Source organism: Etheostoma spectabile, chromosome 21, assembly GCF_008692095.1.
Source record: "Etheostoma spectabile isolate EspeVRDwgs_2016 chromosome 21, UIUC_Espe_1.0, whole genome shotgun sequence".
Taxonomy (NCBI): Eukaryota; Metazoa; Chordata; class Actinopteri; order Perciformes; family Percidae; genus Etheostoma; species Etheostoma spectabile.
The window spans coordinates 8021990-8035370 of record NC_045753.1 but is presented as its reverse complement, the minus strand read 5'-3'; the positions used below and the strand labels follow the sequence as shown (position 1 = coordinate 8035370).

Here is a 13381-nt window from a genome sequence, read left to right as displayed (position 1 = left end):
GTCAACTCTGAAAGATATAACGTTATTTGCTCAATGAAAAACATTGACAAAGACGAAAACTAAGGACATTGAACGATAACAATGTTTTTCCCACCTAGTTTTTGTTATTTCGTTAATGAGTATAGCCTTGGTGGCTACAAAACAAAGCATCTGGAAAAAAAGGAGGGTTTTGATGTTTCCCTGCCGCAATAACACTAAAAGGCAATGACATTTTTTGTCTTACCAGCAGCCCCATGCTGGAGAACTGTCTGTTGATGGGGCTCATCCACGAGTCTCCTCCACCAGCTTTCAACGGACCCTTAGAGACAAATACAAAGTTAGCAGACAATGATTTAACCAGTTCTACAAGGGTTTTAATATATAAATTGTAATTTAGACTTAATAAAATAACCTTGCCATACAAAACCAGTGGAAGATATTTTTCCTATTTTCCAAGAGTGGGTCAAATTCATAAAATCAGCTACATTCCACTTCTACTTAGTTCATCTTGTGTCTATGAGATAGAATAGTGGCTTAATAGTGGCATAAAAAACATCCATGCCTTAATTGGACTATACTTCATAATTCTAACAACTGAATTATCCCTTTAAGAATTGTTTACACACATGAAGGTTGGAGGACCCAAAGTGTTGTGTCTTTGTTGTTGTTGTTGTATCTTACATTTTTTTATGCTTTTAAATCAAGATTTATTTTCACCACTCACCTTGTTGCTGGGCTTTTTCCCAGTGGGGTTCTGTCCCCAGCCCCCATTGCTTCCCTGTCCCCAAGACGAGCCGCTTCCCTGGGAGCCGGCGCTGTTCCACATGCCACCGCCGCCTCCCTCCTCCTCCTCCTCCCAGCTTGAGTGACGCGAGGCAGCCACTGAGCCCTCTTTGTCCCCCCAGCCATCTTGCATAGACTTTGAACCTGTAGGTGAAGAAAAGAGAAATACTAAATGCCACTATCAGACTGTGAAAAAGAAATTAACAGATCTAAAATTAAAATCCATTTCTGGTTTTTACTAATGGGCTATTAAGAATGTTAATGTCACAAATGCAATGCATCAAATATGTTTAGGTTAAAGGGGTGGTTCAGAATTTTGGAAATAAGACCTTATTTCCAAGTTAGCCAGTGTGTTTTTTTTTAATCATTGGAGACAGTTTAACACTTTTCATCCAGTCCTTCCAGTTGCAGAGTTCACTGGTGTTAAGCTAGCACAAGTCAACAGTATCTGCTCGTTGTATTTTGTTCCCTGTAGTTGGTAACACAGGCTACAGCGGAGGAGTGATATAACCTAGGCAACCGAGAAATCCGGTTCACATGACATCACGCAAGTTTATTTACCCACCGCTGTCAAAAATCCAGTAGATAACAGATGTGATTTAAATCAAATTCATTTCAAGTTGTTTTCACCACATTATTTGATTTTCTAACCAGATTTGGTGGGGATGGGAGAAGGGTTTCCCCAGCCTGTTGTCTTCCCTCCAGCATCATCGGGCTCTCCCCAGCCAGCAGGGGCATCAGTAGTCTTTCCCCAAGCTGCCGTGCCATTGTCTACTGAAGGACTAGTTGGAGAAGCGCCACTCCAACCTGATGGACCTGCAGACACACATGAACAACACAGGTTAAGATGGAGCAAAGTAATGGAGACCCTTTATGTAAGGACACAATTGTTTCTTTTCAATTAAAGTCCAACGTCTAGACTCTGCACACGCAGGCTGAGCAGTGTTTTGTTTGTGCATGTTTACAGGGGTTAGCAACAAAAGGCTATGGCTACTCTCTTCCTCACATGTACTTTTTTGATGAGTTATTGACTTGACACTGATCCAAAATGCATATCAAAATCAAAGCATCTTCTCTCACAGTATTACCCAGAGAATATTCATTGACAGAAAATGTTTTGTTTTTTTACCTTAGCTGTACTCAGTTTGAGCATCGACTGAAGTTACAGTACTGTTACAGTCCTGATAATGTGGTTTAAGATGAAAACTGCAGAAATAGCAAGCAGGTGACTGGCTGAAAAACACATACACTTCTTGTGACTCAGTTTTCGTTTTGATACGCTAAACCTCCATGCTAATTTATAAACAGCAGATCAACCTTTCCTGTAACCTCTGCATTTGTAGTTTTGCATTTTTTTAGTTGTTAACTTCTTTGGGAACCCGTAAAGCACATTTGTCAAAATGCTTCAACATGTTGAGCTGCCAAACTGTCTCAGCTGATTCAGAAACAACCTCCATATCACACATCAGGGTTTCAGCCGCATGTGTACAGTAGTGACTGTGGATGAGAGGGAGGCTGGCTGCTGAAAATCAGATGTATTGACGCTCGTGATATTCCTTTGGCATTGACTAAAACCTCTTTGGGGGGCACCAAAACTTTCTCTATGCAGAAAAAAACCTTCACATTACCTTTAAATGGAAAAATGCTGTTACACATTCAACCTTTTACATATTTTCTGTCATTTCTATAATGTTACAATGTCAGATTTCAATGTGAAATCCTTGAGGGCAAAATCCTCAGATTTCCCAATGTTGTGAATGCTCCTTTTTCAACGTTGTTTTCTACTGGGTTGCTATGTTTGGTCATCTGCACCAGGCAGGGCACTGAATCATTTTTTTTTTAGGGCTAACGTTACTGCAGTGTTTATTGCCACAAGCACTGTAGCAGACTCTGTAACACCAGAGAAGATGTAATCTTGTTGTTAATTTCTTCCCAATTTCAGTTCACAAAACTGCTGAAAAACACATTGGGTTGGGTAGTATTGGGTTTAAAAGCCTTTATTGGTGTTTGCACGGTACAAAGTCCTGCTGTATATTCCGTTGAAGCCACCGACTGTACGGAGACAGCAACAACAGGAGCGTGGATACGGAAAGCTGACCAATCAGAGGACTGGGCATTTTCAATGCCCAGTCCTCTGATTGGGGACTTTAAGAGACAGGCGCTCCAACAGAGCGTATTATACAAAGGGTAAATACAGGTGCAACCGTGGCCAGTATGAGAACGTGCGTTCTAGTGGAAACACAAAATACATGAGTGAACTAGGGCTGCATGATTTGGAGGAAAAGTCATATTGCGATTGACAATGCTGCGATTATGATATAATGGTTTCATGAGTTTATGTAATTATCATGGAAGATACAGAAAATAAGCTACTAAAATTTTGAAATGTGTATTTTTTACTTTAAAATACAAAGTCAAACAAGCATAAGAAATAAACAAAAATGTGCATTACTTTTTTTAAATAAATGTATATTTTAGAAAATTAAATAAAAATTCTAATTCTAATAAAATTAATACATTTGTCTACTCAAATTGCTATTTTTTCACAGTTGTGTAATCGCGGGTGACATCGCGATTGAGATTAAATTAATTGTGCAGCCCTAGTATTAACTTAAAATGCTTTATAGTAATAATAATAGTTCTCCTTTAAGAATAAAAAAACTAAATTCAAATTAAATAAGTTATTTTTTTATGATAATTACAAAATCATTGTACTATAGTCACTATACTATACATTATACACTATACTCTCTGTGTACTATAGTTCACAGTTTGTTGTGTCTTACCTATAGCTGAAGTTTTTCCAGGTCCATGGCCAGCGTTGAAGTCTCGGTTACCTCCTAGCCCTGCGGCCTGCCTGCTAGACTGCTGTTGTATTGGAGGTGCCTGTGGTTGCTGTTGTTGAGCCTGAGGCTGAGGCTGGTCATGCGGCTGCTGCCCAGCAGGGGCGCTGTTCTTATCCCACAGGTTGACCGGCTTGTAGTTGTAATGGGTTGGGTCTCCCCATGCTGATGTTCCATCATCTATCTCGTTTTTCCTGCTTATAGACTGCGGTGAGGGTTCCTCCCAACCGCTGGGTTCAGAACTACTTCCACCCCCTACGGAGCCACCAGGGATGGGCCCCGAGGTCCAGCCTGAGCTTTGGTTCTGATTCTGGGCTTGAGAGATGAGTTTCCTCCCCCCGCCCCCTTGCATAGCCCCTTGGTCCAATGCTTGCTGTCGCTGTGGATGCTGATTGCGGGGCTGAGATTGTTGCAGTTGTGCCGGTGGGCCTGTGACGGAGCCCGGCTGGCTGTTTGGCATCTGGTGCAGTTTGTTTCCTCCACTCCAACTTTGATGGGGTTTGGACCCCATGCCCCCGGCAACACCCACCCCCCCTCCTCCACTTCCTCCTCCCCCTGTGCCCCCTGCTCCCCAGGTTCTCCGAGGAGCACCATCATCCCAGCTCCCCCAACTACCCACACCTGATTCCCCACCTGAGTTTCCTCCTCCATTCTTCCTCTCATTCTCCCATCCCCCTCCTCCGCTATTTGATTTAGATTGTTGCTCTCCCCAATCCCTACCTGCCCCAGCCTTCTGTCCTGATCCCCAGCCACTCCCTCCTCCATTCCCTCCCATTTCTTTCCACCCCCCTGTCCCTTTCTCCTCCTTATTTCCTGCCCAGCCTCCACTCACTGAGTCTCCCTGTTGCCCAAGATCATCCCATCCTCCTCCATTTCCACCTCTACTACTGTCTCTCCATTCCTCATTACCCCAGCCCTTGGCCTGCTGACCATCCCCAGCCCCAATCCCTCCTCCACCCCAGCCTGTAGCCTTTCCTTGCTGGCTGTGCCCTGGCATTGCCCCTGAACCTATACCAGGTCCCGTTGTGTTCACTGGCCCAGATTGTGAAACGCCAAGATTCCTCATGTTGGGGCCTGACGGTGGTGGGGCTCTCCCAGATAGAGAGGCCCCACTACTGCTACTGTTGCTGCTGCTTTCCCAGCCCTCTCCGGGGGACCCAGCAGACGGAGCCAGGGAAGGATTGACCCCTGGACCCATAGACTCAGTCATTAGAGTTCTAGGTCCTCCAGAATACTGAGAAGAACCACCAAGAGAAGATGCATGTTTCAATGTAGTTGATGATGACCCACTTTTAATCTGTCCTCCATGTTCTTCAAACTCCCAGGACGTGTTTTGTCGGATCTGTGTTTGGCCCCAGCCTGTGTTGGACAGGACCCGAGGGTCCAAATCAGTCCGGCTAAGCAGGTTCTGTAAGGCAGCTTCAGCATTAGGTGCAGAGCGAGGAGGAGGACGACTGTGACTACTGTTAGATCTGCTCCCATTTCTGGAATTTCCACCACTGGATGAGGATCCTCCCTGTGCTCCCTGTCTGTCTACTCCCCCACCCCATTCCCCTGTTTCACTCTCCCCCTTCTGATTGTCCCAAGCTCTGGTCGTAGTTGTGGCTGTTGAGGAAGAGGATGAGGTGGCAGGGGGGTTGCCAGCTGTGCTGCCCCCACTACTGCTGCTGTTACTGCTGCAAGCTCCACCAATTCCATCACCTCCTGGATTAGCTCCACCAGTACTGGTAGAGCTCCCACCCCAATCAACACCAGAAACCCCTCTCTCCCCTCCTACTCCTGATGACCCCCACCCTCCCTGAGATACCCCAGAGGTTTGACTACTGTTTGCCCCAGTTCCAGCACTGCCCCAGGCATTAACCCCAGTAGTGGAACTTGGATACCCCCAACCAGATGTCCCATTATCTCCTTCAGCAGCTCCGAATCCCCCTGTGCCACCTGCTCCACCCTCCCATCCATCAGTTCTTGAGGCACCCGTTTTGGAGTTAGCTGCAGGGTAAGAAGACTGGCCTCTCCATGAGGAGGTGAGGCTGTGGTCTCCCACACTCATCTCGCCTCCTCCACCACCACGGTCCATTCCTCCCCCAATTCCTTCCCCCCCTGCGATTTTTGGTCCCGCTGATTCGTTGTCCCATTTCCCCCCTCCCATCTCTCTGTCTCGTGATTGCATTTGGTGAAGTTGTCGCTGATGGGTGCTTGATTGATTCACAGATAAAGGTGGGTGACCCCCCAGCATCCCAACTGCCGCGCCTCCCAGCCCCAGGGAAGCGGAGTTGTTGGCAGACTGGTGATGGAAGGAAGATGGACCTCCTTCCCCTGCACTAGCGGACCCATCCTGCTGCACCAGGGCAGGCCAGGCCGAAGGGTTGGCATTTGGATTGAAGTTGGCACCTGGAATCCCACTGCTGCCTTCCACGGGGCCACTGGCGTCATGGCTCCCTGGTACAGCAGAGGCTTTGGAAAGTGAGGAGGGCTGTTGTAGCAGAGGCCCAGCTGCAGCTACCGCATTCCCTCCTCCAAGATGACCCTGGGAGGTAGCCATCCCCCACGCCACACCGTTGGACGACTGCATACATTCATTGGGCAAAGAGAACGAGGAAGTGGGTGAGGATTGGTTGCCAGAGGCACTGATGCTGTTCACAGGCATTCCGTTGTTGTTGCTGCTGCACCCTCCAGCCCCGGTGAAAGAAGCTCCTACTCCATCACTGCCAGCGATGCTAGGCCATTCCTCCAGGTCGTTGCCATCAACGATCACCTTCTCCCTGCCCTGAGAGGAGGCCTGGCTGCCTGAGCTCGCCCCCCACATGGAATTTGCATAATTAGAAGTAGTAGTAGAAGCAGCAACTGATGATGAGGTGAGGGTCAATGAGGAGGCAGCTGCACCAGGATCTGAAAAAGCAAATCCCAAGAGAGAAACTTTAAGGGTCAAAAGGAAAAAAGAAATTATCAATTTTTTTTTTTTTACATATAATGGATCAGTTCTTAATGTGGCCTACATCATTTCTAACACTTACCTGAGACAGCAGCCATGTTTGCATTGGGGCCATCCCCTCCTCCTCCTAGCAGCATGGAGGACAATGGTGGCTGACCCCTCTTCAGTAGCACTTTATGGTCCTGCTGGCAGCGGAATCGCGGTGGCACTTCTCTCGGCATGTAGCGCGGTTGCTGCTGAGGCGCCTGGGCACCGCCTCCGCTACTAGTACTGCCGTTTCCGGAAGCACTGAGGGCGCCAGCGGTGGAGGAAGAAATGGTGGTGGAGGTGGGCTGTCCGTTGGCCACCACCAGGCGCTTGGCATTGTTGCCGCCCTGTGACGGGGTGGCAGCACTGCCAGGGCCCAAGGTGGCTGGGGATGGGGAGGCAGAGGGGGTGGGTCCAGGGCTGGGGGAGGCAGAGCTGCTCTGATTGACAGGAGACTGGGAAGATGCCGGCTTGGTCAAGTCTGGCACTGCAGGACGAGCAAGGCCGGGAGAGAAACGGAGGGGGTAAAATTAAGCATAATTTAAAACAAGTACATCTTGGTTAAATAATAAGAACAGTGCACAATTCATCTTCTGTAAATGTAAGCACTAACCATATTTTGGTATGAAGCAGATAAGGTAAGACGCTAAAAAATAATTCCCTGATACAGCGGTTTTGCATTTTAGACTATCTTGTAACTTTTTTTAAACTACAACATGCAAATATTAAAAAAGACAATTAATAATAATACAACTTAAAGATAAAATGTAAGAAGACATGAAAGGAACATACACACCTATATATCACATATCACTGTGCTGCTTACCTTTGTTTTTTTGTTCTGTGACCTAAAATGAAGAGAAACGGTTACTAAATCATTCTTTAAAAAGCACAGCCCCCCCCCCCCAATATATACTGAACAAAATTATAAACGCAACACTTTTGCACAACAGGATTTCCACTATGTACACCGCCACTCCCTTAGCGGTTTATAAAAAGTCATAAAGTCGTAATTACACGACTCGGTAGAGCCGTCTGATCTACTTCACTCAGCGTTTTGTTGTTACACTTTGTGTAAAATGAGCGGTGATGTTAAACCACCGGTTTCAGGTAACCTCCCCACTGTACTGTCTATTTTCTGGATGGTTTCAAGGTAACAGTTGGTAGCTAACATTAGCAGATAAGCCCGTTGACAGCAACGTTATTGTTCATATTTTGATTCTGGCACAATGTTTTTGACCGTAGTTATCATAGATGCTAAAAAGAAAAACTACACTTGTTTTCTAGTAACATTACTTTTATTTTTGACTTTTAACCCCACACACACACCCACCCACACCCCCCACACATTCTAAGTGTTGTTGGTGTATGCTTCCAATAGGAGCAAGTTAGTCAAAACCCGATGTTAAGTTTTTAAAAGTTCATAAGCACATCCAGGTTTACATATGCACATGGTATATTGTGTTTAAACTAAAATTAACATCCAAGATAAGTTTTTTTGTGAGTGTAATGGAATTACTATATTTTTATGTAAACTGCTCAGAAATAGAGCTTTAAAATACAGTGTATTCCTAACTCATCCCAAAAATTACAACCCCAAATCAGCAGAAATAGCAGGTTAATAAGAACATTTAAGGCTGTTTAAAAGCTCAAACTGCTGTTGAACACAGAGCTTTTGTTCAATGGTGTCCAACCCATATGAAGGAGCTTGCAAGTAACTTTAAATATGCTCACCTTCTGAGAGGCTTCCCTTTTCCTTTTGTCGTCTTTTTTCCTTTTCTTGTCTTCCATGAACTACTGCTCCTGTCCTGATACTCCTTTCTTCTAGAGGAAAAAGAAAAGTATCCAGAAATGTAGTCAAACAGTCACCATTTTAAAATCACTGAGTGGTTCCTTTGTATAGCCAGTGGCTTTTAACTATAAAGCAAATCACTGCTCTAAAAACACTGACCAATAGTTAATGATGACTGCAGCAAGAATCAAAGGAAAAAGACAACATAACAGTGGCCCTGTGGCTCATGGCCACGTGAGCCTCCATCCATGTGTGTAAGCGACAATGGACTGCATACTTGATTGGATAAAGCAGCCATCAGGTGCTAGAGCTAAGAATACTGCTGGACAACAAACAAGCAATTATCCCTATGATATGCATGCAGAATACCGTAAGCTGATCGCGTAACTGTAATGAAGCCTTTAAAACCAGGAATACAACACCTATGGCATATTAAGATTTTCAAAATCTAATACGTTATCTAGTCTCATTTCACAAAACCGGTATGTTGCCCAGCCCTAGTTTTAACCAATTTAGACGTTTTACAAAGAGCTTGATTAAGTCAGCCAACCAATAGTGTCAGCAGACTGACTGAGTCTATGTATGGCTTTGGAAACCATTGCAAGTGACCGGCTGAAGTTTTATAAAATGGAGTGTGAGCAAATCTTTCAGATTAAGGCTCTGTAACAGCTGTTAGACACGAAACATGTGCAAAACTGTAACACCAAATAATGCATTTTCATTGCGATGTCCAACATAACAACGTAGAGCAGGCTGACATGGACAAATCCAACTAACAAAATATTTATGATTAGATACCTTAATGTGAATAAATATTGATAAACTGTAGTGCTATTTTAGAATTAGATGTTGTTGCTTTATAGTATGGCTGGGCGATATGGAGAAACTCAATATCACAATAAATTTTAACAAATATCTCTATATCAATATTGCAACAATATTAGAGGGATAAATAATGGTTAAACAATCATCAATAATATGGACATAATGACTAAGTGGGTAAGAGCAAATAATATAACCACAAGAACATTGTGGTAAAATTGCATCACTTTACTGAAATAGACAACACTTGTACCATATCATGATATTCCAATATTCAAAATCTAAGATAATATCTAGCGTCTTATCACGATTAAATATCAATATATTGCCCAGCCATACGTCACAGAAAATTATTTGATTGTTTTCTGAAGAAAACCATTAATACTGTATATTAGATGGCCAAAACGATAAAAGGCATGATTCACTGATAATTTTACTTTGCTTTAACAATAGTACACTTAGAAAATGTTGTTACTCTACTGTACTTTGTACTGTAGCAAGGAAGCACACATTTAATACACCAGCATATTAGAATATGGCAATAACCGAAATTCCACAGGATAGCCAAACTCATTACAATGTTGAAAAACTTAGAAGAGAACAGACGGTTTAAATGCATAAACTTACTGAATTGCTAGGCCCTGACGGTGTCTGTTTTTAGTTGGTTTCGTTTTTGCTCAGTGCCATAACAGTTCCAGCAGGCAGGATTTCTTGATTCACAGACAACGAACCCGACATCCTTCCTGAAGCATTTCTGATCTCAGGCCTGGTGCATCAGAAAGCCAGACCTGTTTATGTTATTCCAATCTGTCAGATCTGCACTCAGCTCCTCAAATCACGGATGTAAACTACACCAGCTAACGTTACCATACATGTGTTGTCCTGTCGACGTTATCACAAGCTCATCCACATTTAGCTACTTAACGCTACAACATTAACTAGCTAAATAAGTTAGAAGATCTGAGCTTTCTTATGCTAAAAATGGAAGACACACAGGTAATTGAAGTCGCTTAAACTGGACCGTGCATAACCGGGATAGCGTAGCTATATTCCAACCACTTTCATTCCTATAACGTTAATTATATGGCGACAACTTTAACAGCAGCTGCTGGTAAAATATGTCGTCGATGGCTAATATTAAGGTGTGGTTTGGCTCATACTTTATAATATAAACAGCGCGCAGATTTTGTTACTAAATTACTGTGAGATCAACCAGCTTTCAACCAACGTAAGCTAGGTAACGTTAACTACTCTGTCCTGTGTACACACCGAGCATTGAGCCAGATATCTGCCACTGCTAATGTACAACCACAGATACGGTTACAGCAGTGCTAGCTAATGCTACCGAACATTACCTAGCGTAGCTAACGTTAAGTGAGCCAAGTTACCTAGCTAGCTAACTACTGACAGAAGCTACAAGTAGCCAGGCTAACAGCGTTAGCTAGCAAGCGCAGTGGAATGACATTTCATTAACAAATACATTGCAGTTATTTTGCATGCATACAAACGATGAAATGTTACAACGCTGATAAATGGTTACCACATCTCCAGCAAACGTTACTCACCTCTGGAATCACATATGAAGAAATGCTAGCGTGCTAACTAGCTTAGCTAAAGTGCTTTAGTGCGATTTTTTTTTTAGCTTTTTGAGGCATTCGTCGAGGCTACAAGAACAGCGACGCCTGAGCGAACAGTCAAGTAAGTGGCAGATGATGAAAATACACACGCAATAAGCTACTGGTTGTAAATAAGTACTAACACTGTAATAGTGTAAACCCTAGCTAATGTGCAGAAGAATTTAAAATTCAAAGCGCTGTGTAGTCAGTCGGTTGACGGGCGGCCATTTTGCTGCTCAGCATGAAGCGTCTCCAATAGCCAGCCTGTGGCAGCTGCGTGGAAGCCCTCTGACTGGCTGGCTGGGAGGGATTCATAAAAGATGCATTTTGACCTCTATAAACTTTTGACAGTCAAGCTTATCACCACTGTTCATGCTTCGTAGGTTAACGTCCCTCTCAAATGCAAACTCTTAGTTTGCCTCAAAAGTCATAACAGCCATTTGCGGAAATTTGCATATTCATTAGCGCCGCTCATAACTATCTGTTGATAGCATGGGTCCGAAAAAGCGAAGAGCAAGGAAAAGGAGATCCGAGGAGGCATTGGGAGGAGAAAAGCAGAGAGAGGGCAATGAGTTGGAGGTTGAGGAGAGAGGAGACGGGAGGAGAAAGAACCGCGGGAATAACAAATACATTGGAGCTCATGTTGGAATTCAAGGTAATGCGATCTATTAAACTCTCCTTGAGTAATCAAAACACAGATATGCACGCTCTCAGTATGTCTTGTGCTGTGTCTTTTACTCCAGGTGGGATATGGAAATCAGTGGGGTCCTGCACAGAGATGGGTGGCAGCAGTTTCGCTCTGTTTCTGGGCTCCCAGCGGTCATGGAAGAGGCCTGCACTGGACCACACAGCTGCAGCCAAGTTTCGGGAGCAATGTTCCCTACAGGAGTATGACCCAGCTCACATCCTGCCTCATGGGTCCTACCTGATGAACTGTGGATCTCCTAAAGAGGGTTTGTCAGAAACCAATGGATGTCTTGAACCATCCCTTGCGCCCTCAAACTAAATCAGTTACCTGGTCTTTTTTTGTTTAGTTATTTTATCATTTCAACCGTGTCTCCACTTCTCTTTGACAACGTCTTCTGTTTTGTGCTCCATGTTGCACCCAGATGTGTTTGAGAAGAGCCAGGCCCTGCTGGTGGATGAGCTCAGCCGCTGCAGCCTCCTGGGCCTCAACCTCTATAACTTCCACCCTGGTTCTTCCCTGGGCTCCATCACCACTGAGCAGTGTGTGGAGAAGATAGCAGGAGCTATTAATCATGCTCACCAGCAAACACCTGCTGTGGTTACAGGTACAGGGGCTAAACAAAATAAGCTTTTTTTGGCGATCTCTTTTAGACTTTTTTAACATAATTTTGCTTTGTTTGAGACTGATGCCTCTGCAATTCATGGATAAACTACAATAAACCATTATTACAAAGTCAGATACTCCCACAAGGCTATTCAGTTGAAGTAGCAGTGTGTGTCAGATTTAACAAAGGTCTTATAATAACTTTTCTAAAAACTTAGTTTTCGAGAAAGACAGGAACTTCAAGATAATGAGGCCAGATAGTCGCTGGTACTAGTGCATCAACTGCAAAAACTGCAAAATGGTCACGTAGCAAGGGAAATAAGTCAGAAATCCACAAAGACATATGCTAAAGTTCAACAGTAGAGAACCTCACCAACGCTGACCCACTGACAGTCAAGGAAGTATTTGCCTTATAACACTACAAAATACTAGCCTGGAAATCCAGACCCAAATCTGAAAGATTAAGGGTCAGGCATTGAGTAATGAAAGTCGGCTATCTTGAGGGGCGGCACCAATCGTGTATTTAAAAATCTTACTGCACGCTATTGGATAACACTACGACCAATCACAACAACACACAGGGTGACATATCCAGAGCTCCATATGCTTAGCTACTAGTGGAGCTAACTGGTAGATTAAACTATCGTCATCTGTTTAGCTCACTGATGTGATTGGTGCAGCTCGGCTACACGGGCATAGGTAATGAGCAGCACTACTCCATGCCAGAATAACTCACTGAGAGAATTTATATTGTGCTCTAGCGAGAACTCTGGATTTCCAGGGTAACAAACTACAGCCCTAACAGTGATTTTTACCTGCACCTGTTGATTGCCTTGTCAAGCAGAGAACATTATGAGCGTCACTGAAATAGGAACTTACTGCAAGACAATGCTTTGAGTATTTTAAAATTGGACTTTATAATGTTCTTGGACCCATTTATATTTTACTACCACAAGACAATTATCAAAACTTATTAGGCACGTCATCATTTCATACAAAACCATTTGACCTCAGACTTATACGCAACTTAGAATATCGAGAACTGACTGCAGGCTTGTCACCGGTGTTGCATTACTTGTGATTCATGACAATGACCACAGTCCTTTTGACTCGCATACCCCAAATGCCACTGGTGTGACAATAATACACTGCAGTAGAGTGCCTGCAAAAACAGTGAGGCAGTAGCACAACTGGCCCCAGGCTGTGCTTTAGGAAAGAACAATGTCAGCTAAACACAATTTTGGATGTGTGTGTGTGTGTGTGTGTGTGTGTGTGTGTGTGTGTGTGTGTGTGTGT

The 13381-nt window shown here is 44.0% G+C and overlaps 2 protein-coding genes across 8 annotated transcripts in view; one reads left to right on the top strand and one right to left on the bottom strand.

The window, feature by feature from the left end:
• Positions 1–10997, bottom strand: part of tnrc6ba (trinucleotide repeat containing adaptor 6Ba) — a 24241-nt gene extending 13244 nt beyond the window's left edge. For 3 of the 6 annotated variants that reach the window (XM_032501487.1, XM_032501491.1, XM_032501492.1), the window contains exons 1-8: positions 9806–9942; positions 8299–8388; positions 7391–7412; positions 6620–7051; positions 3549–6494; positions 1414–1578; positions 704–906; positions 224–298 (exon numbers count right to left, since the gene is read on the bottom strand). In XM_032501487.1, the coding sequence (XP_032357378.1) occupies positions 224–298; positions 704–906; positions 1414–1578; positions 3549–6494; positions 6620–7051; positions 7391–7412; positions 8299–8355 (3900 nt within the window). In that variant the 5' untranslated portion in view covers positions 8356–8388; positions 9806–9942. Of the gene's footprint in view, positions 1–223; positions 299–703; positions 907–1413; positions 1579–3548; positions 6495–6619; positions 7052–7390; positions 7413–8298; positions 8389–9805; positions 9943–10743 lie in introns of those variants that run through there. The other 3 variants (XM_032501488.1, XM_032501490.1, XM_032501489.1) reach the window with 3 other exon arrangements.
• si:ch211-141o9.10 (probable endonuclease 4) overlaps positions 10624–13381 on the top strand; it is a 4018-nt gene continuing 1260 nt past the window's right edge. Inside the window, exons 1-4 of one of the 2 annotated variants that reach the window (XM_032501543.1) lie at positions 10624–10876; positions 11286–11449; positions 11538–11747; positions 11904–12086. In XM_032501543.1, coding sequence (XP_032357434.1) covers positions 11287–11449; positions 11538–11747; positions 11904–12086 — 556 coding nt within the window. In that variant the 5' untranslated portion in view covers positions 10624–10876; position 11286. Of the gene's footprint in view, positions 10877–11039; positions 11450–11537; positions 11748–11903; positions 12087–13381 lie in introns of those variants that run through there. The other variant, XM_032501544.1, reaches the window with a different exon arrangement.